The sequence below is a fragment of the Hyla sarda genome, chromosome 1 (assembly GCF_029499605.1).
Source record: "Hyla sarda isolate aHylSar1 chromosome 1, aHylSar1.hap1, whole genome shotgun sequence".
Classification (NCBI taxonomy): Eukaryota; Metazoa; Chordata; class Amphibia; order Anura; family Hylidae; genus Hyla; species Hyla sarda.
This window is the reverse complement of record NC_079189.1, coordinates 334,119,845-334,145,519: the sequence shown is the minus strand read 5'-3', so window position 1 is coordinate 334,145,519 and position 25,675 is coordinate 334,119,845. Positions and strand designations below refer to the sequence as shown.

Here is a 25,675-nt window from a genome sequence, read left to right as displayed (position 1 = left end):
GACTCAGGGTTTTTCCTTTTTTGCGCTCCTTTTTTCCTCCTTACCTTTTAAAAATCATAACCCTTTCAATTTTGCACCTAAAATTCCATATCATGGCTTATTGTTTGCGCCACCAATTCTACTTTGCAGTGACATTAGTCATTTTACCCAAAAATCCACGGGGAAACGTAAAAAAAAAATTAATTGTGAGACAAAATTGAAGAAAAATTACATTTTGTAACTTTTGGGGGCTTCCGTTTCTACGCAGTGCAATTTTCGGTAGAAATAACACCTTCTCTTTATTCTGTAGGTCCATACAATTAAAATGATACCATACTTGTATAGATTTGATTTTTTCTTACTTGTGGATAAAATCATTACTACATGGCCGAAAATGAATACATTTAATATTGTCATTTTTTGACCCCTATAACTTTTTTATTTTTCCGCATACGGGGCAGAATGAGGGCTCATTTTTTTGCAACAGTGATCTGAAGTTTTTAGCGGTACTATTTTGATATTGATCAGACTTTTTGATCGCTTTTTATTTATTTATTTTTTCATGATATAAAAAGTGACCAAAAATACACTATTTTGGACTTTGGAATTTTTTAGCGTTTACGCCATTGACTGTGCGGTTTACTTAATAATTTTATAGTTTGGACATTTCCGCACACGGCGATACCACATATTTTTATTCTCATTTACACAGTTTTTTTTAAATGGGAAAAGGGGGGTGATTCTTACTTTTATTAGGGAAGGGATTAAATGATTTTGATTACGGTAACTTTTTTTTTTTCCACACTTTGTTTTTTACAGTGTTATAGTTCCCTCTAGTGGCTATAATACTGCACACACTGATTGAATACACAGATCACTGCCATGCATTAACATGGCAATGATCAGTGTTATCGGCGCTTGATTGCTCAAGCCTGAATTTCAGGCTTGGAGCAATCAATCACTGATCGGACGCGCCGGAGGCAGGTAAGGCACCATCCGCTCGCGCTCTAGCTGATTGGGACATCGCAATTTCACCGCAATGGTCCCGATCAGCCCGACTGAGCTGCCGGGAGTTTTTTTTTGTTACTTTACATATGGCAATTAACTTTGAACGACACGTCTAAAGGGTTAATAGCACGCGGCACAATCGGTTATTAGTCCAGGGTCCCAGTTTTCATTAGCCGCCGGGACCTACCCGCTATGACATGGGGTCACTGCACCGCTTAATAGACAATCGGACATTGATGAAGATGATCTATGTCCTCTTCAAGCAGAGGTTCTAGGAAAGTGAAATCGCAGCCCCTCTGGGCTGGACAGAAAGTGCTCCTTGTCTCCAAGAGCTCATTTCATAGCAGTGAGTTTTGACTGTGTGTAAAGTATTAGATATGCCTGTTACCTCAGGGAGCTCATCGTGTCCCTGCAAGCTAATATGGATCCCCTTACCTGCTGCTGGATCCTGCTGGCAGACCAGAGAAGTGAATTGGAGATAGTAATGATCAGTGCTATGCCTATGCATAGCTATGAATAGTATTAGCAATTAATTGTTATAGAGTCCCCTATGGGAATATAATGTAAATTAAATAGTTATCGGTGTGTGTGCAAATGTCCAAACTATTCAATTATAATCTAAATGGTGCTGTATGGCGTAAATGTAAATTAAAAAAAAATTGCTCCTTTTTGATTTAACCCCTTGCCGCAAAATGCCGTTTCTATACGGCACTGCAGCAAGGGAGGGTTATGAAGCGAGCTGAGCTCGCATCATACCCACATGGTCCTGGTTGCTATGAGCAGCCAGAACCCGTGGCTAATGCTGGACATCGCCGTTCAAAGTTGATCACCACGGTAAAATCGCGATGTCCCGATCAGCTAGAATGCATCAGTAGGGTGCCTTACCTGCCTCCTGCGTGTCCGATCAGAGATTGATTGCTCCAAGCCTGAAATCCAGGCTTGAGCAATCAACCGCCAATAACAATGATCAATGCATTGCAATGCAATGGCATTGATCAGTGTATTGAATCAATGTTCTGCATTTTATAGTCCCCTATGGGGCTATAACATTGCAAAAGAAAAGTGAAAAAAAAAAATTAATAATGATGAGTTAACCCCTTTCCGAATAAATGTTTGAATCACCCTCTTTTTTCGTTAAAAAAAAAAAACTGTGTAGATGAAAATAAATATATGTTGTATCGCCGCATGCATAAATGTCCAACCTATTAATAATATAATTAATTAAACCACACGGTCAATGGCGTATGCGCAAAAAAATTCTAAAGTCCAAAATAGCGTATTTTTGGTCACTTTTTATACCATAAAAAATGAATAAAAAGCGATCAAAAAGTCAGATCAAAACAAAAATGGTACCGATAAAAACTTCAGATCACGGTGCAAAAAATTAGCCTTAACACCGCCCCGTACGTGGAAAAATAAAAAAGTTATAGGGGTCAGAATAGGACAATTTTAAACGTATAAATTTTCCTGCATGTAGTTATGATTTTTTTCAGAAATAAATCAAACCTATATAAGTAGGGTATCATTTTAATCGTATGGACCTACAGAATAAAGATAAGGTGTCATTTTTACCGAGAAATATACTGCGTAGAAATGGAAGCCCCCAAAAGTTACAAAATGGCGCTTTTTTCTTCCATTTTGTCGCACAATGATTTTTATTTCTATTTCACCGTAGATTTTTGGGTAAAATGACTGATGTCATTACAAAGTAGAATTGGTGGTGCAAAAAATAAACCATCATATGGATATTTTAGGTGCAAAATTGAAAGGGTTATGATTTTTTAAAAATGTAAGTAGAAAAAATTAAAGAGCAAAAACGGAAAAACGCTTAGTCCTTAAGGGGTTAAATAAAAAGTGATAAGTCACATATATGCAAAGATGGTATTGATAAAAAGTACTGAGCCCTCAAACAGCTGCATATATGGAAAAATGAGAAAGTTATTAGAAAGCAATTTTAAACATACTTATTTTGTTAAAAAGAGGTACAATAAAGTACAATAAAAGAAAATCATGTGAAGATGGATATCCTTTTAATCATATTGACCAACAGAAAAAAGAGAGCATGTCAGCTTTACCATAAAGTGCACTGCGTAAAAACGGGACCCTCAGAAAGTAGCAAAATTGCATTTTCTTTTTCAATTTCCGCACACAAATAATATTTTTTTTCTTGTTTTACCATACATACATAAGTACAATTGGTCCTGCAAAAAAAAAAAAACAAGCCTTAATATGGGTCTAATGGGTTATGGCTCTTAGAAGCTCAGTAGGAAAACGAAAATGCAAAAATGAAACTGTCTGTGTCCTAAAGGCCAAAATGGGCTTTGTCCTTAAAGGGGTTGTGCGCTGCCCTGACTTTTGGAGCTCTGCTCACAGCGTCCGGAAGTTCATTACTCTGAACGCTGTGTGCGGGCTTCCGTGTTCGCGGACGCCGGGCGTGACGTCATGCCCGGCCACTTGCCACGTCTCGCCCGCCCCCTCGTGATGTCACGCCCGCCCCCTTCCTATAGACTTTCGTTGAGGGGGCGGGCGAGACGTCGCGAGGGGCCGGGCTTGACGTCACGCCCGGCGTGGTCTTTTTTCAACCTTATTAACTATGTAACTGTATAATTTGGGCTATATGTGTCACTCACATGGTCACTAGGGTTTACCTACCAAGACATGTTGCCTGAATTATGCAAAACTACCCCATGTTAGGACAAGATAAAAAGAATTTTAGTATTAACCCGTTCGGGGAGGAGGAAAAAACGAAACCGCAAAAATGTAAATTGGCTATGTCCTTAAGGGGTTAAAAAAAGTACCCAATAATAATAACAATCTGGTAAATGAACACATTATTGGCATTAGGGAGTTGATGTAACAATCCTATACTTGTTCCATAACAATAATTTATTCCGCACCTTTATTCCACGCAAGCGTCACACTGACTTTTGCTCACGTCATCCAATAGACACAAGTGCTATATAAATAAATGGCCCCTGACTCAAGTTATAAGAGCTAGAGATCAGCTCCAGTAACTATAATGAAAATCCAGGCGTCTGTCTTGGCTTTGAAGGAGAAATAGATGAAAGAGAGGGAGCCTGGTGACGTCAAGAACAAGAGATGAAGCTGTGACCTCACTGCAGTTGCCTTGGTAACCACTATGCTTTTGTCAGAAGAGCGGCACCCAGATGAGTAGACAGGGATAAAGGTAGAGCGGATCCTGTTGGAGGTCAAGCTGGAGGACAAGTAGCAGGACTGTAGGGAACAAGCACCCATTCAGAGCTGTCAGCAGTGCCTGCCATGAAGTGCTGTCCAATCTGCATCTGTGGGTGAGTACAGCACAATGTGCACATTACAGTGCATGGATTGACTAAAAGTTTATTCCTTCAACCACTATACCTAACTATGACAAGTGTTTCTTTACTATGCACCTACTATACACTGCTATGCATGCATTGTATTATAAACTGCTCAAAAAAGATAACGCATCCTAGATCTGAATGAATGAATTAATCGTATGAAATATTTTCATCTTTACATAGTTGAATGTGATGACAACAAAATCACACAAAAATTATCAATGGAAATCAAATGTATCCACCCATGGAGGTCTGGATATGGAGTCACACTCAAAATCAAAGTGGAAAACCCCACTACAGGCTGATCCAACTTTATGTAATGTCCTTAATACAAGTCAAAATGCTCCAAATATGCATAACTATATTTTAGCTTCACAGCTGGTGTACGCAGCCTGGTGGCAGGGCCGGCATTAGGGCGGGGCAAACCAGGCAATTGCCCAGGGCCCCCATCTCCCAAGGGGCCCCCTGCGGGGCAACTGTTTTAAAGTGGCTGCAGCGTTGGCTTCTTGTTAAAGATTAGCAGCCCAGGCCCCGTGTCCGCAGGGGGCCCCCGTCACATTCGGGACATCCCTGTGTCCCGAAAAATCTTTTCAGGAGGCAAGGATGTCCCGTTTACCTCACAGCGCCCCCGAGTTAACTTTGAAAACGCTGGGGCCGCTGGGAGGAAGCGAACGCAGGGACGTCACTGATGCCCCGTGCGTGCGCCCATAGCAACAGTACAGCAGATCAGTGAGGAGGACGCGCGGGTATGGTAAGTGACCTGCGGTCATCTTCAGTGTTCCGACCGCCGCTCCCGGGATCTACTGCTATGGCCCATAGGCCATAGCAGTAGATCGTGACCCCGGAGCGGTGGTCGGAATACTCAAGTGGGGCAGTAAACAGGCATACAGCCTCCAGCCATACACTGTATATGGCTGAAGGCTGTATGTCTGTGGGGGAACATACTGCACCTAATGTGGGGGAACTATACTGCACCTAATGTGAGGAATTATACTGCACCTAATGTGTGGGAACTATACTGCACCTAAAGTGGGGGAACTACTGTATACTGCACTTAATGTGGGGAATTATACTGCACCTAATGTGGGGGAACTACTGTATACTGCACCTAATGTGGGGGAACTACTGTATACTGCACCTAATGTGGGGGAACTACTGTGTACTGCACCTAATGTGGGGGAACTACTGTATACTGCACCTAATGTGGGGGAACTACTGTGTACTGCACCTAATGTGGGGGGAACTACTGTGTAATGCACCTAATGTGGGGGAACTACTGTATACTGCACCTAATGTGGGGGACTATACTGCACCTAATGTGGGGAACTATACTGTACCTAATGTGGGGAACTATACTACACCTATATGTGGAGAGCTATACTGTTTGATAAGCCTCGGGGGGTGCAGGGTAGCTGGGGTGTTGCTGAGCAGGTATCAGGGGTTTTATTAACCCTTGTCAATCGTGACGCCAGGGTGAGGGTTAAATGCTGAGGTAACGTTGGGCCTATCACCACCCTTCCCAAGAGCGATAGGTGAGTGCAGAATAACGGATTGTCCACAACCAGTGCTTAGCTGAAAACTTGTAGAAACTTTACTGAAGATTTTCTGTAACATGCAGCAGTAACAACAGTCCAGATAACAGCTGAAGCAGCGATTGACAGGTGGTTGGGACCTTGTAAGTTCTCTTTAGTTTAGGAGGATTTTGTAGCATAGATCCGCTGGATTTAGGGGTTGGTTTAGGTCCAGTGGTCTTGCGGAGATAGCAGGGAATGATAAGAACTCACAGTCTTTAGCGTAGGCTGAGGCCGCAAGGCTTAGGCCTAGTAATCGTCTTTGTAATTTGCGGAGGTCCTACCTCATCCAGAGTCAGCAACCCAAGAGAGAGATTAATGGCTGCAGCTCCCTTATATGGGCAGGGGCTGAGCGGTTTTGGGTTGGTACAATACAGAAATTTAGGTGCACTACTGTGGTAGATGTATACAATGACATTGGCTAATCCCTCAACACTGATGTTAAAATTGAGACATTCGCCAGTGTATCCTTATATGAAGGACATACCTGAGCCTGCGCATCAACGCCAAGGTTTCAAATGGCACGGGACCTAACACTAACCTACCTGTGCGTGAAAAGCAAAAACCAGGGGCCAGTGGGCAATTACAGCAGCACTAGGCTGACATGCAGCCTGCTCCCAGTTACCTCCAGCGTGACTAAGCACACATACAATGGGAGGAGGGAGAGAGGCTACAAGCCCCACCCAAGTTGGCTGATATAGGTGCATGGCCTCACAGGTGCTACCTTAATGCTGCCTGGAAAATGTTCAAGGTGCATTAACATATGGAGTTTACACACCTTTCTCTTATGAAAAACCAGTGATCAATGTAAAAGATCAGTGTGTGCAGTGTTATAGGTCCCTATGGGAGCCATAACACTTAAAAAAAAAGTGGGGAAAAAAAAGTGAAAAAAAAGTGAATAAAGATAATTTAACCCCTCCCCTAATAAAACTTTGATTCACCCCTCTTTTCCCAAAAAAAAAAAAAAAAACCAGTGTAAATAAAAATAAACACATGTGGTATCACCGCTTGCGGAAATGTCCGAATTATAAAAATATATCGTTAATTAAACCGCACGGTCAATGGCGTTCACGCAAAAAAGTTCCAAAGTACAAAATAGTGCATTTTTGGTCACTTTTTATATCATGAAAAAATGAATAATAAGGACAATAAGTCCTATCAATGCAAAAATAGTACCGCTAAAAACTTCAGATCACGGCACAAAAAATGAGCCCTCATACCGCCCCATATGCGGAAAAATAAAAAAGTTATAGGGGTCAGAAGATGACAATTTTAAACGTATAAATTTTCCTGCATGTAGTTATGATTTTTTCCAGAAGTAGGACAAAATCAAACCTATATAAGTAGGGTATCATTTTAATCGTATGGACCTACAGAATAAAGATAAGGTGTCATTTTTACCGAAAAATTTACTGTGTAGAAACGGAAGCCCCCAAAAGTTACAAAACGGCGTTTTTTTTTTCAATTTTGTCTCACAATGATTTTTTTTTTCCGTTTTGCCATAGAATTTTGGGTAAAATGACGGATGTCATTACAAAGTAGAATTGGTGGCACAAAAAATAAGCCATCATATGGATTTTTAGGTGAAAAATTGAAAGAGTTATGATTTTTTAAAGGTAAGAAGGAAAAAACGAAAATGCAAAAACGGAAAAACCCCGGGTTTTTAACCACTTAAGGACCTAGGGCATATGGATACGCCTTGATGTCCTGGTACTTAAGGACCCCGGTGCGCGCCGGGCAGGGATCGTACTGGGGTGACTGATGATATCGATCAGCAAGCACCCCGCGCAAATGCCCAGGGGGTCATCAGACTCCCCCATGTCGGCTATCGTGGCAGATCGTTGGTGAATTCACACCAACGATCTGCCGCGACTCGGGTCATATGGGTCACGTGTGACCCACTGACCCGAAGATACAAGGTGATCGGGGGTGTACAATACACCCCCTTTCACCCACTGTATCTATGGGGAGGTGGCGATTTTGTCACCCCCCCAGGAGCGCTGCTATTTCCGGAGTTTGTTGGCAGATCGTTGGTGAATTCACACCAACGATCTGCCGCGATTCGGGTCATATGGGTCACGTGTGACCCACTGACCCGAAGATACAAGGTGATCGGGGGTGTACAATACACCCCCTTTCACCCACTGTATCTATGGGGAGGTGGCGATTTTGTCACCCCCCCAGGAGCGCTGCTATTTCCGGAGTTTGTTGGCAGATCGTTGGTGAATTCACACCAACGATCTGCCGCAATTCGGGTCATATGGGTCACGTGTGACCCACTGACCCGAAGATACAAGGTGATCGGGGGTGTACAATACACCCCCTTTCACCCACTGTATCTATGGGGAGGTGGCGATTTTGTCACCCCCCCAGGAGCGCTGCTATTTCCGGAGTTTGTTGGCTATTTCCGGAGTTTGGTGGAGCAGACGAATCTTTATGCCAGGCAGTTCATCGCCCACCACCCTGATTCTCTTTTGGCCAGGTCCAATGAATGGTATGCATCAGTGCAGCTGAAATGAGGACATTTTGGGGCCTCATGCTGCACATGGGCCTGGTCAAAAAGCCAAGTGTCAGGCAGTACTGGAGTGGGGACGTCCTATACCAGACCCCGCTGTACAGTATGGCCATGGCACGGAAGCGGTTCGAGGCTATTTGGAAATGCCTGCATTATGCAGATAATGAGGCATGTCCACCCCAAAGTGATCCCACCTATGACCGGCTTTACAAAGTGAGGCCGGTCATCGATCACTTTGGGGCCAAATTTTTGGAGGCCTATGTACCGCTTAGGGAGCTCTCTGTAGTAGAGTCATCAGTTTTAAGGGGAGACTCATCTTCCGCCAGTATATTCCCTCGAAGCAGGCGCGATATGGCGTGAAGCTCTATAAACTTTGTGTGAGTACCTCTGGGTACACTTACAAGTTTAGGGTGTATGAGGGACGAGATTTCCGTATTGAACCCCCAGATTGTTCCCCAACTCTGGGTGTTAGCGGGAAAATCGTTTGGAACCTTATGTACCCATTGCTGGATAAGGGTTACCACGTGTACGTGGACAACTTTTATACCAGCATCCCTCTCTTCACATTCCTTGACGCCAGATCGACGTCCGCTTGTGGGACTGTGCGGAAGAATCAGAGAGGCCTCCCTCTAAATTTTGTTCAGACACCTATGCCCAAGGGTGAGTCCCGTGCCCTTAACCATGAAAACCTGTTGCTGGTCAGGTATAAGGATAAGAGGGATGTCCTTATGCTGACCACTATTCATGGTAACGGCAGCTCACCTGTCCCTGTGCGAGGTACCACAACAACGGTCCTCAAGCCCGATTGCATTCTGGACTACAATCAGTATATGGGGGGGAGTTGATCTTTCCGATCAAATCCTGAAGCCATATAACGCCATGCGGAAAACACATGTATGGTACAAGAAAGTTGCGGTCTACTTGGTACAGGTTGCCATGTACAACTCTTTTGTACTGTCCCAGTACGCTGGCAACACAGGGACATACCTTCAGTTTCAAGAAGTCCTAAAGGTCCTCATCTTTGCTGATCGGGAAAGAGCAGGCCGGAGTTCAGAAGGAACTGAAGAATAGGTGCCAGGATCGTCCCAGGCCAAAACTTTCCAGGTGAGGTCCCCCACACTGGAAAGAAGGGACGATCCCAGAAAAAATGCAGAGTGTGTAACAGGAGGGGGATTCGGAAGGACACCACCTATCAATGTGACCCTTGCCCTGATCATCCGGGCCTCTGCATTAAAAACTGCTTCAGGGAGTATCACACTTCCATGCAGTACTAAATTTTCCCTTTTCATTTTAATTTTCCATAATTTGACCCCAATGTACCAAGTCCAGAGTACATTCCAAATTTTAACCCCATAAAACCACTAAATTGCCCAAAAAACTCTCATTAAAAAAAACTGATAAGATCTCTGGGGGTATTTTTTTTCTCTAGGTCATGGGTCACTGAGTCACTATCATCGGGGACTTTTTATGTTGCCTCAAATTCGCAGCGCTCTCTCTCCACCTGAGCGGGGTGCGCATATGAGGCAACAGGTTAGGGACCGGCCACACACATCACATTCCCAGAAAGATGATTCAGATCATAGGGTTTGGGGTGGGCATATTTTTTAGTTTTGGCTATGCTCTGGGTCATCATTCTGGGAACATAACCTGTTTTATAATTTTATGTCCCACTGTACCCCTTGTTGGTTATTAGTGTACCCCATGTAATGCACCTTGAGGGGGGTCCCACTGTTCTGGCTCCATAGGCAGAAGCTCAAGGCCACTGACTGCCCTCCTGTTCCTCCGTGACCAGTGTGCACCCAGAGATCCGTTTTACGCCCAGAGATGAGGTATGTCCTTTCTCCAAAGAAATGTATTTACAAACAAAAATATATTTTTTTGCTGTTCTGGCAGTAAATGCGACATGCTCCCCCCCCCCCCCCCACCAATTTCAGCAAAATTAGCAAATGTGACTCCTTTGTAGTGCGCCTGCAGTGCACTCGACATCCACCCATGGGGTATTTCCATACTCAGAAGAGATGGGGTTACACATTTTGGGGGGCATTTTCTCCTATTACCCCATGTAAAAAAGTAAAATCTGGGGAAAAAACTGCATTTCAGTAAAAAAAAAAAAATTTCATTTACACATCCAAAGTCGTCAAACACCTGTGGGATGTTAAGGCTCACTGGACCCTTTGTTACGTTCCTTGAGGGGTGTAGTTTCCAAAATAGTATGCCATGTGTTTTTTTTTTGCTGTTCTGGCACCATAGGGGCTTCTTAAATGCGACATGCCCCCCCCCCCCCCATTTCTGCAAAATTTGCAAATCTGACTCCTTCTCTTCTGAGCATTGTAGTGTGCCAGCAGAGCACTTGACGTCCACACATGGGGTATTTCCATACTCAGAAGAGATGGGGTTACAAATTTTGGGGGGCATTTTCTCCTATTACCCCTTGTAAAAAAGTAACATTTGGGGAAAAACCAGCATTTTAGTAAAAAAAAAGAAAAAATTCAGTTACACATCCAACTTTAACAAAAAGTCGTCAAACACCTGTGGGGTGTTAAGGCTCACTGGACCCCTTGTTACGTTACTTGAGGGGTGTAGTTTCCAAAATAGTATGCCATGTGTTTTTTTTTGCTGTCCTGGCACCATAGGGGCTTCCTAAATGCAACATGCCCCTGAAAAACCATTTCAGCTAAATTTGCTTTGCAAAATCCAAATGTGACTCCTTCTTTTCTGAGCATTGTAGTACGCCCACAGAGCACTTGACGTCCACACATGGGGTATTTTCATGCTCAGAAGAGATGGGGTTACAAATTTTGGGGGGGCATTTTCTCCTATTACCCCTTGTAAAAAAGTAAAATTTGGGGGAAAACCAGCATTTTAGTTAAAAAAAGAAAAAATTCATTTACACATCCAACTTTAACAAAAAGTCGTCAAACACCTGTGGGGTGTTAAGGCTCACTGTACCCCTTGTTACGTTCCTTAAGGGGTGTAGTTTCCAAAATAGTATGCCATGTGTTTTTTTTTTTTTTTTTTTTTTTTTTTTTGCTGTCCTGGCACCATAGGGGCTTCCTAAATGCAACATGCCCCCGAATAACCATTTCAGCAAAATTTGCTTTGACAAATCCAAATGTGACTCAGAACAGATGGGGTTACATAGTTACATAGTTAGTACGGTCGAAAAAGACATATGCCCATCAAGTTCAACCAGTGAATTGTAGGGTAGGGGTGTGGCGCGATATTGGGGAAGGGATGGGATTTTATATTTCTTCATAAGCATTAATGTTATTTTGTTCCAGGAATGTATCTAATCCTGTATTAAAGCTGTTAATTTTTCCTGCTGTGACCAGTTCCTGAGTTAGACTGTTCCATAAGTTCACAGTTCTTATGGTAAAGAAGGCGTGTCGCCCCTTGAGACTAAACTTTTTCTTCTCCAGACGGAGGGAATGCCCCCTCGTCCTTTGGGGGGGTTTAACCTGGAACAGTTTTTCTCCATATTTTTTGTATAGGCCATTAATATACTTATATACGTTTATCATATCCCCCCTTAAACGTCTCTTCTCAAGACTAAACAATTGTAACTCCTTTAATCGCTCCTCATAGCTAAGATGTTCCATGCTCCATATTAGTTTAGTCGCGCGTCTCTGCACCCTTTCCAGCTCCACAGTGTCCCTTTTATGTACAGGCGACCAAAACTGAACAGCATATTCAAGGTGAGGCCGTACCAATGCTTTATAAAGGGGGAGTATTATGTCCCTGTCCCTTGAGTCCATGCCTCTTTTGATACATGACAATATCCTGCCGGCTTTGGAAGCAGCAGCCTGACATTGCATGCTATTCTGTAGTCTGTGATCTACAAGTACACCCAGATCCTTCTCTACCAGTGACTCTGCCAGTTTAATCCCCCCTAAGACATACGACGCATGCAGGTTATTAGTACCCAGATGCATAACTTTACATTTATCCACATTGAACCTCATTTGCCAAGTGGATGCCCAGACACTTAGTCTATCCAAGTCATCTTGTAACCTATACACATCCTCTATAGACTGTACCGTGCTACAAAGCTTGGTGTCATCTGCAAAGATAGAAACAGAGCTGTTAATACCATCCTCTATATCATTGATAAATAAATTAAACAACAGCGGTCCCAGTACAGAACCTTGGGGTACACTACTAATTACCGGGGACCAATTAGAGTACAAATCATTGACCACCACTCTCTGGGTACGATCAATGAGCCAGTGTTCAATCCAGTTACAAACTAAAATTTCCAAACCCAAAGACCTTAACTTACCTGTCAGACGTCTGTGAGGGACAGTATCAAACGCTTTAGCAAAATCCAGAAACACTATATCCACAGCCATTCCTTTGTCAAGGCTTCTACTCACATCTTCATAAAAGCAAATTAGATTGGTTTGACAACTTCTATCCTTAGTAAACCCATGCTGGCTATCACTTATAATACAATTATCCCCTATGTATTCCTGTATGTAATCCCTTATAAGTCCTTCAAACAATTTACCCACAATGCACGTTAAACTTACCGGTCTATAGTTTCCTGGGGAAGACCTAGAGCCCTTTTTGAAGATTGGTACCACATTAGCCTTGCGCCAGTCCCTTGGCACAATACCAGACACCAGAGAATCTCTAAATATCATGAACAGGGGTACAGATATTACTGAACTTACCTCTCTAAGAACTCTTGGGTGTAGTCCATCCGGCTCTGGGGATTTGCTTACATTTATATCACTTAACTTACCTTGTACCATCTCTACATTAAGCCAGTTCAGTACATTACATGATGTGTTACCAGCACTGACCTGTCCAATGTCAGCTCCTTTTTCCATAGTGTATACAGAACTAAAGAACCCATTCAGTAGCTCCGCCTTCTCTTTATCGCCTGTGACAACCTCCCCATTATCATTATTAAGGGGTCCTACATGCTCTGTCCTTGGTTTTTTTGCATTTATATATCTAAAAAAATATTTAGGATTAGTTTTGCTTTCTTTGGCCACCTGTCTCTCATTTTGAATTTTTGCTGTTTTTATTACATTTTTACAGATTTTATTAAGCTCTTTGTACTGTTTAAATGTTATAGCTGACCCATCAGATTTGAATTTTTTGAAGGATATTTTTTTGTTGTTTATTGCTCTTTTAACATCATTTGTCAGCCATGTAGAATTTAGTTTTAATCGTTTATATTTGTTCCCCTTTGGTATATATTTAGCTGTATAGTTATTTAGAGTTGATTTAAAGATATCCCATTTACCTTCTGTATCAGTATTTGAGAACACCTCCCCCCAGTCTATGTCCTGTAGTGCAGATCTCAGCCCAGGGAAATTTGCCTTTTTAAAGTTATATGTTTTTGCCTTCCCCATCTGTCTTTGTTTTCTACATTTTAAGTCAAAAGTAACTATATTGTGGTCGCTATTACCAAGGTTTTCCCTCACAGTTACATTACCAACCAGCTCTGCGTTGTTGGAAATGATCAGATCCAACAAGGCATCACTTCTTGTTGGGTCCTCCACAAACTGGCCCATAAAATTATCCTGCAATAAATTTAGGAATTGTCGCCCCTTTGTAGTTTTAGCCAACCCCGGACCCCAATCTATATCTGGATAGTTAAAATCTCCCATTATTACCACTGTACCTGCCCGGGCGGCCCTCTCTATTTGTTTATACAGCCGACCTTCTATCTCTTCAGTGATATTAGGGGGTCTGTAGATTACACCAAATACTATTTTTTCAATATTTCCCTCCTTTTGTAATTCTACCCACAGTGATTCCACCTCCTCAGAATCATCACACACTATGGCATCGCTGCATTCTGCAATCTCCGGCTCTGCCATAGAGATGTTTTGAGGGGGCGTGTCGGCCGCCGCTTCGTGCGGAGGTCGACACCCGCTATCTGGCTATGCTATGCACTTTGTGATGTGTTGTTCATAAAAATTTGTATGATAAGAACCAAGTTGGAGTGGACTATGGTCAAGCTTTAGGGCCCAGTGCATGTGTGTTAAGCTGCTTATTGTATTTTGTGTGATGAGACAATATTGTAGATATGTGCTGCTGTATAAAAGTGTATGCAAAATGCTGTCATTCTTATTTTCTTGCAAACAAAGAAATGGCACTTTAGCTTACCATACCTGCACTTACATGTAATCCCAACTTGTAGCTGGGAAAGCTGAAGCATGCTTGGTTCAGAAATCCAAGGAAGAAGAAAATCCATACAGATCCTAAAAAACTACTGACAAAATCCAGACAAATACATTCTTGGCAATTGTGAATGTTTGTAAACTTAAAGGACAACTGCAGCGCTAGCAAATTAGGGCCCAAATGTAATAATAACACAAGCTATATACATTTGTAAATGGGATCCATTACCTGGCTGGTCCCATTTCTCCGCTATGCTGCCACCGGAAGTCATCTCCTGGTCCCCTAAAGCGCGTATTCTCTATGGAGCCGCCATCTTGGTCGACGCTACGTCACAAAATGCCCATAATGCGCCGGGGGATTGCTTCACTCCCCCTGCGAAGTTTTCCGAAGCTAGAGCGGGGAGGAGCGGGGAGGAGCGAGGGCAGAGGCCGAGATCGCACGTCTGCAGGACATAATTAAGCCACGCCCCTTAGGTTCGGAAATCTCACTTCACCCCCCCGCTCTTACATTACACAAGAAGCAGGGGGAGAGCGAGGACGAATACAGCTCCGTATACAGCTCTGTATACAGCTCCATACACAGCTCCATACACAGCTCCATCCCCTCCCCCTGCTCTGTCTCCCCAGGACCTCATCTACCACAGGGAGGCTGCAAGTTTGCATGGGGAAAACACAGAGCGGGGGAGGGGAGAGAGGACATCCGTGCAGAGCTCCTTCACCTCCATAATGATGTGTGAGGAGGACAGACTGCACTGCACGGGGCTGAGGATTTCTGTGTGTGAGGAGGACAGACTGCAGGGGAATAATATCATACTGGGGGTGATTTCTATGTGTGAGGGGGGGGGGGGGGGGACTCCTGAATGACACATTCTGGGGATTGTAGTCCCTGTTATGTGTGTGTATGCCAGTGTTTCCCAACAAGTGAATGCTGGGAGTAGTAGTTTTGCAACATCTGGAGGCATCCTGGTTGGGAAACACTGGTGTGTGGACTACAACCCCCAGGAGACTACTGAGATACAATATAGGTGTTGGTGAACTACAACTCCCAGGAGACTACTAAGATAAAATATAGGTGTTGGTGAACTACAACTCCCAGGAGACTACTAAGATGCAATATAGGTGTTGGTGAACTACGACCCCCCCCAGGAAACAGAGGTGTTGGTGAACTACAACCCCTAGGAAACAGAGGTGTTGGGAAACTACAACCCCCAGGAGACTACTAAGATACAATATAGGTGTTGGTGAACTACAACCCCCAGGAAACAGAGGTGTTGGTGAACTACAACCCCCAGGAGACTACTAAGATACAATATAGGTGTTGGTGAACTACAACCCCCAGGAAACAGAGGTGTTGGTGAACTACAACCCCCAGGAGACTACTAAGATACAATAAAGGTGTTGGTGAACTACAACTCCCAGAAGACTACTAAGATACAATATAAGTGTTGGTGAACTACAACTCCCAGGAGACTACTGAGATACAATATAGGTGTTGGTGAACTACAACTCCCAGGAGACTACTGAGATACAATATAGGTTTTGGTGAACTACAACTCCCAGGAGACTACTCATACAATAGAGGTGTTGGTGAACTACAACTCCCTGGAGACTACTCATACAATAGAGATATTGGTAAACTACAACACCCAGGAGACTACAGAGATACAATATAGGTGTTGGTGAACTACAACTCCCAGGAGACTACTGAGATACAATAATGGTGTTGGTCAACTACAACTCCCAGGAGACTACTCATACAATAGAGGTGTTGGTGAACTACAACTCCCTGGAGACTACTGAGATACAATAGAGGTGTTGGTGAACTACAACTCCCAGGAGACTACTCATACAATAGAGGTGTTGGTGAACTACAACTCCCTGGAGACTACTGAGATACAATAGAGGTGTTGGTGAACTACAACTCCCAGGAGACTACTGTGATACAATAGAGGTGTTGGTGAACTACAACCCCCATGAGACTACAGAGGCAGCATGCTGGTGTTATACCACAGACTGAAGACTCCTGAATGACACATAATGGGAGTTGTAGTCCCTCTTGTGTGTGTATGCCAGAGTATCCCAACCAGGGTGGAGTTATATTAGTGTGCTGTGTATAACTCTGCACAGGCTGTATATATATATATATATATATATATATATATATATACAGCGTTATACACAGCACACTAATATAACTCAGCCCTGGTTGGGATACACTGGCATACACACACAAGAGGGACTACAACTCCCATCATGTGTCATTCAGGAGTCTTCAGTCTGTGGTATAACACCAGCATGCTGCCTCTGTAGTCTCATGGGGGTTGTAGTTCACCAACACCTCTATTGTATCACAGTAGTCTCCTGGGAGTTGTAGTTCACCAACACCTCTATTGTATCTCAGTAGTCTCCAGGGAGTTGTAGTTCACCAACACCTCTATTGTATGAGTAGTCTCCTGGGAGTTGTGGTTCACCAACACCTATATTGTATCTCAGTAGTCTCCTGGGATTTGTAGTTCACCAACACCTCTATTGTATCTCTGTAGTTTCCTGGGGGTTGTAGTTCACCAATACCTATATTGTATCTCTGTAGTCTCCTGGGAGTTGTAGTTCACCAACACCTATATTGTATCTTAGTAGTCTCCTGGGAGTTGTAGTTCACCAACACCTATATTGTATCTCAGTAGCCTCCTGGGAGTTGTAGTTCATCAACACCTATATTGTATCTTAGTAGTCTCCTGGGGGTTGTAGTTCACCAACACCTATATTGTATCTCAGTAGTCTCCTGGGAGTTGTAGTTCACCAACACCTATATTGTATCTTAGTAGTCTCCAGGGAGTTGTAGTCCACCAACACCTCTATTGTATGAGTAGTCTCCTGGGAGTTGTAGTTCACCAACACATCTATTGTATCTTAGTAGTCTCCAGGGAGTTGTAGTTCACCAACACCTCTATTGTATGAGTAGTCTCCTGGAAGTTGTAGTTGACCAACACCTTTATTGTATCTCAGTAGTCTCCTGGGAGTTGTAGTTGACCAACACCTTTATTGTATCTCAGTAGTCTCCTGGGAGTTGTAGTTCACCAAAACCTATATTGTATCTTAGTTGTCTCCTGGGAGTTGTAGTTTACCAATACCTCTATTGTATGAGTAGTGTAAAGTGAGATTTTCGAACCCAAGGGGCGTGGCTTATGTCCTGCAGACGTTCGATCTCAGCCCCTGCCCTCGCTCCTCCCGCTCTAGATTCGGAAAACTTCGGAGAGCGAAGGGGAGGAGGGAGAGCAGCAGCTAACAGGAAGCTGGCGCAGGGAGTTATGGGAAATGTAGTCTTTATGACATGGCTGCTTACTGCTACAGGTGGCAATTACAAGAGAATGGCTGGGCCAAATTTGACAAATGAGGTATCGTTGGAAAGGTCTTTGAAAGAGCTATCAGATGAGGTAAACTTTTTTTTATGTATGAGCGCTGCAGATGTCCTTTAAAAATTTACTTCATTCTTGTGTTGTCAAAGGGTGTCTCCAGTTGGAAAATGCCCAAGTCTCTTTGATCACAAATACTTCACATCAGAGGGGTATGGTGTGAAACATTTTGGAGGAGGTAAATCTCAGTACCATCAAATTTAAAAAGACCTGTATTTCATGTTTTTGGGATCTTCCCTCCTTATTATAACAGATTATGTCACAAAGTGACACCATATCACTAAGGGCTCTTTAACACAGCCGCTAAGCACTGTTAGCAATATTTTTTAGTTTTCTAATGATGGGAAAATAACGTCCAAAATAACAGACACCTGATGGACCCCATGCAAAGTCAATGGGAGCCGTCAAGACCGTTGGTGCCCGATGTGCTCCGACCCGTTCAGGGTCAGTTAAGCACAAATAAAAAGAGCCTAACAGACCCTTAACGAGACATAGCGGTAGTGTGAACCTAGCCTTAGCCTGGCACCAAGGAACTTCTAAGCTGAGTTTCATCCAAGAAACATGTTAAGATGCCACATTGTCAAAGTATAGTATCACTGTATGCAGGATGGTTTCTTGTGAGTCTTGCCTGCAGGCTAGGTAGTTGATACTGGATTCAAGATGGCAGGCATTAGTGCTCCTGCATTTCACAGGTTCTGCTTATTATCCAGGCCATAGTAGTTCCACTAAATGTATCATCGAGCCATGTAAGCCATGTAATAGTCCAGCTGTGGGAATCAATTCTGCATTCAGCTTAAAGGAGTAGTCCAGTACAGAAAAACTTATCCCCTATCATAAGGATAGGGGATGCGTTTCAGATCGCGGGGGGGTCAGAGCCCTTGGACCCCCCACGATCTCCCGAACAGGGCCCCAGCTCTCCAGCCAGATAGCATGTGTCGACTACCGCACGAAGCAGCGGCCGACACCCCCCCTCCAACCTGTACAGGAGATCGCGGGGGGCCCCAGCTTATCCCCTTAGGATAGGGGATAAGTTTTCCTTTTACTGGAGAACTCCTTTAAAACCTGCTGCTTTCTATATTTAAACTCTGCTTTATCCATTTGCTCACTTAATATTTCGGCAAGTTGCATTGAGGTTGGAATGCTAATTCCTTATCTGGAAAAATCATACTGTGTTTACGTACAGGTTAGAAAGTTCTGACTCTTAGGCTGTATTCATATCATGTTAGAGCCTTTCAAAAGATGTATATGTCAAAAGTATTGGGTTCCAACTTGATGTAAACAGAACCTTATCTTGAGGTATTGTTGGCTGGTCACCGTACCCTCACTCTTCATTCTTATCTTAAATTGAACATGGAGACACATAGATTGGGACAGATGTTAAGGTAACCGTATCATGCCCTAGGAATCTTGTATATGGGCCCTTTACTAATAAACAAGACCTTTACACAAGGCTCCTTGATCATATTAGGCCAGTGCATTTCCTGCGTCTTTCTTGTATGTAAGATCGGGAGAGAGAGTTGAACTTAAGTGACAATAACATTTTTAACCTCCTCTATAAGACAAAGTTGTCATATATTCCATTTAGTATTTTTATAATTATGTTTCTTTCCTCACAGTACAGCTAATGAACACTAATGTCCACTAGGTGGCGAAACATACCCGTGATAAGTTCTGTATAATGATTTGTATCTTTAAAATTACTGATCTGCAGCCCGTCTGGTTGGTATGAAGAAAACTACAAATTGTAAATAATTCTTGCAATCTTTTTATTGCGCTTTATTCAAAATGTTAAAATGTTAAACAACATATATCCTCTATTTTGCCAGTATATTTGCATTTTAAGGTTTAAAAAACATAGTTTCACATACTACCAGCAATATTACCTTTAAGCTTCTCGACAGCATAGCCACATAGATTAAACATTCCACCCACTTGGGGAAAATGTGTTTAGACTCCCTAAGCTCTCCTCTTAATGATTAGGCAGAGCTGAATGGTGATAAAGGAACTGTCTAATAGTCCTTTCTATCCTCACCTATATGATCAGTGCGGGGAGTAAATGCGAGGATAAACTATCAGTGTTCAGCTTTCTGTTAAAGTAGAAGTCAGCAGGTAGGTAGAGAGAGTAGGCGTAGAGAGCAGTCTGTGTAGAGGGGAGCAATGTGTGAGAGAAGGGGACATGAGCTGTCTTTGAAAGAAAGGAAACATAAGAAGCAGCCTGTGAGAAGCGAGAATAAGGAGCGGTCAGTATAAAGGGGCATAAGGAGCTTTTGGGAGAGAGGGTTTATAGGAGACTTCCTTCTGTGAGAGAGAGAGGACATAAGAAGCTGTCTCTGAGAGAAGAGGCATGGGGAGCAGTCTATTAAAAAGATAGCAGTATCTATAGACCACGAATAACACATATACCATAGTTAAACAGACCAAATGTAGTCACATATAGATTACAGTTAACCTAAACAACCCAATAGGAACATTGTCATATATGCTGGAATACTAGAAAAAAAGGTATTTCAGTGTACACATTGTGCAAATAACAGATGTGAACATAGTCTAATAGCATCCTAGTAGACTCTGAGCACATAATATTACTGTCTAAAGTTACTGTACATGCCTTTATTACATTTTAGTAGCCCACTGCTTGCTGGACTATGTAAAAGCCTGGACCAGAGAGCCTTTAATACTGATTGCAGCATCCAAGGAGTATAAATAAAGGGAGGACATTCCTTTTTTTCACCCCTGTCACTGCATTATTGTAATGACCGGGTTCTCATGCCAGCTTGAGGCCTAGGTAAGGCCCACATGCCTCTCATACAAATGTGGAAAAAACTGTTAGTACCCTTCTGTTAAAGACAGATAAACCCACAGCGCCCCCTGAAATAAGTAGGAGGTGACAGAAGTAATATTTAATGAACATTTTCTGTAAACTACCTGATAAAAAGCAGACATTGTTTTTAAATTTAAACAGAATCATAAAACAAACTAAATAATAAAACTGGTCTGGACAGAAATGATGGTCCCTGAACGTAATATTTTGTTGTCCAACCTTTTGAGGCAGTCACTGCAAACAACCAATTTCTATAACTCCCAATGAGAGTTGTAGAGTTGTAGGCCAACTCCTCATAAGATCCTGCCCCAGCTGTCTCCGGTGGGAGGTGTCTTCTCCAGACTGCATGTTTTAGCTCCTTCCACAGATAGGATTCAGACCAGCGCTCATAGAAGACCAAAGTATACTCTGATGTCCTGCTCTTAGCCATTCTTAGTGTTTTTAACTGTTTTAGGTCATTATCCTGTAGACCCATGACCTGTGACTGAGACCAAGCTTCCTGACACTGGGCAGCACATTTCTCTCCAGATAGTCTTGATATTTCATTGTACCTTTTACAGATTCAAGACACCCTGTGCCATATGCAACAAAGCAGCTCCAAAATATAACCAAGCCTCCACCATGCTTCTTAGTAGGTACAGTGGGTGGTATGTATCAATAATGGTGTTGCAATGTGTGATTTTATGTATGTTTTTTTTTGCATCAAATGGAGCGTAGTTGCGCCAAGATTATCAATTGTCGCACGCAAGTTTGTAATTTTGGCACAAATGCTACCCTATAAAAGGCTCAGACTCCTGCCCCAGAATTCCAGGCAGAACTTTCTGACTGTGAGGCAGTTAAATCTGACCATGGGACTTTGGCTGGTTTACAGAGGTAAGGCTCGCACAGCCAGGGCCTTTTTTTCTGTTTTTAATTTGTGTATTAAGGGGATATTTATCCAGACCTCTTCCTTGGTAAAGTGTTGCATTTTCCCCTAGGTTGCTTCTTTTATTGTTCAGGGTCCTTTTTCACTTTTTGGTCCGGCACTGTTTATATGTTCTACATTCTATAGTTGTAGCTATTTTCTCTGTCATTTTATTTTTGGTGTGGATTTACGCCTTAACCTGTTAAGGACCAAGGGCGTACCTGTACGTCCTGGGTCCTTTCCCTTTCTATACCGCGAGGTCGCGCCGTGGCTAATAGCTCGGGCACTGATCGCGGTGCCGTGCACTATTAACCCTTTAGATGCAGCGTTCATGTTACGATTCGGCAGGCTGGATGTGGATCCTCTGTGTCAGCGAGGGATTGGCGTGGACCGTGTCGGTGGACTGGTTCTAGGGATGCTTCTGGTTTTCACCAGAGCCCGTCGCAAAGCGGGATGGTCTTGCTGCGGCGGTAGCAACCAGGTCGTATCCACCGGCAACGGCTCAACCTCGCTGACTGCTGAGAAGGCGTGGGACAGAAGGACTAGGCAGAGGCAAGGTCAGACGTAGCAGAAGGTCGGGGCAGGCGGCAAGGTTCGTAGTCAAGGAGGATAGCAGGAGATCTGGAACACAGGCTTTGGACAACACTAAACGCTTTCACTGGCACAAGGCAACAAGATCCGGCAAGGAAGTGCAGGGGAAGTGAGGTAATATGGACAGGGATCAGGTGGAAGCTAATTAGGCTGATTGGGCCAGGCACCAATCACTGGTGCACTGGCCCTTTAAATCTTAGAGAGCTGGCGCGCGAGCGCCCTAAGGAGCTGAGCCGCGCCCGCCAGGACGTGACAGCCAGGGACCGGGACAGGTGAGTGACTTGTGATGCGATTCGCGAGCGGGCGCGTCCCGCTATGTGAATCGCATCCCCGCCGGCAATGTCAGTGCAGCGCTCCCGATCAGCGGGTCTGATCGGGGCGCTGCAGAGAGAGGAACGCCGCGAGCGCTCCGGGGAGGAGCAGGGACCCGGAGCGCTCGGCGTAACAGTTCAAAGTTGATCGCCGTGTCTAAAGTGAAAGTAAACTAATGCCGGTTAGCTCAGGGGGCTGATCGAGACCACTGTGGTGAAATTGCGGCATTCCGAACAGCTGTAGGACACAAGGAGGGTCCCCATTCCTGTCTCCTGGTGTCCGATCGCCGAATGACTGCTCAGTGCCTGAGATCCAGGCAGAATCATCGATCAATGGTTTCTTATGAGAAACCGTTGATCAATGTAAAAGATCAGTGTGTGCAGTGTTATAGCCCTCTATGGGAGCTATAATATTGCAAAAAAAAAAAAAAAAAAGTGAATAAAGATCATTTAACCCCTTCCCTAATAAAAGTTTGAATCACCCCCTTTTCCCATTTAAAAAAATAAACTGTGTAAATAAAAATAAACATATGTGATATCGCCACATGCGGAAATGCCCGAATTATAAAAATATATTGTTAATTAAACCGCACGGTTAATGGCGTACGTGCAAGAAAATTCCAAAGTACAAAATAGCGTATTTTTGTTCACTTTTTATGTCATGAAAAATGAATAAAAAGCGATCAAAAAGTCCGATCATTGCAAAAATGGTACTGCTAAAAACTTCACATCATGGCGCAAAGAATGAGCCCTCATACCGCTCCGTATGCAAAATTTTTTTTATAGGGATCAGAAGATGACAATTTTAAACGTATACATTTTCCTGCATGTAGTTATGATTTTTTCCAGAAGTACGACAAAATCAAACCTATATAAGTGGGGTATCATTTTAATCGTATGGACCGACAGAATAAAGATAAGGTGTCATTTTTACCGAAAAATTTACTGCGTAGAAACGGAAGCCCCCAAAAGTTACAAAATGGTGTTTTTTCTTACATTTTGTCATACAATGATTTTTTTCCCCGTTTCATCATAGATTTTTGAGTAAAATGACTGATGTCATTACAAAGTAGAATTGGTGTCGCAAAAAATAAGCCATCATATGGATTTTTAGGTGCAAAATTGAAACAGTTATGATTTTATAAAGGTAAGGAGGAAAAAATGAAAGTGCAAAAATTGAAAACCCCGGGTCCTTAAGGGGTTAATGAAGGTATTTGCATCAAAATTTGTGCCAAATCGAAAAGTCGTAACTAACGAATTCCAAACCAATGCATGATTTCAACTGAATTCATTGAAATTCAACTGAATGACTAACACTGTCAATTCAGTGATAATGTGCTAACACATTTGGTGCAACTGTTTGTCGCAAAAAGTTACATATAAAGAAAATAGCGACAAAACGCAGTAAAAAAAGACGGTGTAAAAGCCTTCATACATACCCCTCAATGTTCTTTTCGTTGTATACTTATTTTTTGCGTCTGTGAACATAGAGCTCATGTGACTTGCCACAAAACTACAGTTTTGTCTCATCTGTCCAAAGGAAATTCTCCAGGATGCTTTGTGGCTTGACCTTTGGACAGATTAGACATAACTGGAGATTTTTGGCAGGTCACATGAGCTCAATGGCCCAGATTTATGAAAGAATGTCTACAGTAGAGCTATTTTCCCACGTTTATTTGGGTGGTGGGTTTGACTTGCGTGCATCTTATTTATCAAGAAGGTGCAGCAGGATGATGAATTTTGCGCAGCTCTGCTGTGGTGGAAAAAGCTCTATCACATATACTTTTTCTAAACACTTGTGAGGGAGGGAAGTAGACACTTTCCTGGGTACTGAATTTGGCAGGTTAAGTGTTTTTATTTACTTTCACAGAGCTGCCTGGACATTTTTACTTGTATTTTAGATGCTACAATCAAATTTGATTGTGGTGTCTAAGGGGTTAAAACCGGCATCAACGTGATCGGTGATGTCTGGCATTAGTCTGCCGCCAGGACCACCAAGCTATGACCCGCGCTCAGCTCCTGAGCACGTATCATAGAAGGGGAGTGGGACGCTGTCATCCACAAGAGGTTAAAGGTTGAATTGTGGAAGGTAAAAGTGATTCTCACGTCTACTGGTAGGTGGTGTAGCTTTGCGCCTACAAAAGTCGCAAATGATAAATACGTAACCACTGCATGGTCAAAAAGAAAAAGTTCTACAGGTAGGCAAAAAGAGTGAAACTGTCAATATCTAAAGGTGCATCAAAGTCTCAAAATATGCTGCTTGCGCCTGAACTGCGCCAAAACATAGACAAAAAAAAATGCTCTAAAAGCAATGATAAATCTCCCCCTATCTGTGAATGCTTTAAGATAAAGCATTCACAGATAAGAACACCGTACCGTGAAGCTTGGCGGAGGTTCGGTATGTTTTGGGGCTGCTTTGCATCTGTACAGGGTACAAGGAAATCTTGGAACTAGCAAGATATTCTGGAGTGAAATGTGCTTCCCAGTATAAGGAAGCTTAGTCTCAGTGGCAGCTCATGGCATTGGTCCTCCAACAGGATACTGACCGAAAACACACAACTAAAAACACCCAAGAATGGCTAAAAGCAAAACATTGGACTATTCTGGAGTGGCCTTCTATGAGGGAGATGCCCATAACAACCAATCAGATCACTACCTGTAGACAAGTGCAGAAGTCTCATTGTGAGTCACAGAAATCATTTGACTTCAGTGACTGTCTCAAAAGGTTGTGCCACAAAATATTAAGTTCAGGTACCATCATTTTTGTTCAGGCCAGTTTTATTATTTATTTACTTTTAACGATTTTGTTGAACCACTATTTAAAAGCAATGTCTGATCATCAGTTCATTTTCAGTATTTCATTTTTTATTAATTATTTCTTTGTCAGTTTCAAGTTATTTCAGGGAGCATTGTGATGTTTCTTGTCTTTAATGGAAGGGTATCAACAATTTTGTTGACGTCTGTATATTGATTGTCAGGGCATCTATATTGGGTACGCCCCCTACCTGGGTATAGGGATGTACAGATATGCCAGTTTATAAGAAATTATGAAATGTAAGTCACCTACTGTTAATAAATTAATCTTTA

General features: G+C 42.9%; 1 protein-coding gene across 5 annotated transcripts in view; it reads left to right on the top strand.

Annotated features, from left to right (window-relative positions):
• Positions 1-4,143: 4,143 nt before the first annotated feature.
• SAXO1 (stabilizer of axonemal microtubules 1) overlaps positions 4,144-25,675 on the top strand; it is an 82,832-nt gene continuing 61,300 nt past the window's right edge. For 2 of the 5 annotated variants that reach the window (XM_056519812.1, XM_056519805.1), the window contains exon 1: positions 4,144-4,295. In XM_056519812.1, coding sequence (XP_056375787.1) covers positions 4,267-4,295 — 29 coding nt within the window. In that variant the 5' untranslated portion in view covers positions 4,144-4,266. Of the gene's footprint in view, positions 4,296-10,156; positions 10,241-21,342; positions 21,430-25,675 lie in introns of all 5 variants that reach the window. The other 3 variants (XM_056519795.1, XM_056519786.1, XM_056519821.1) reach the window with 3 other exon arrangements.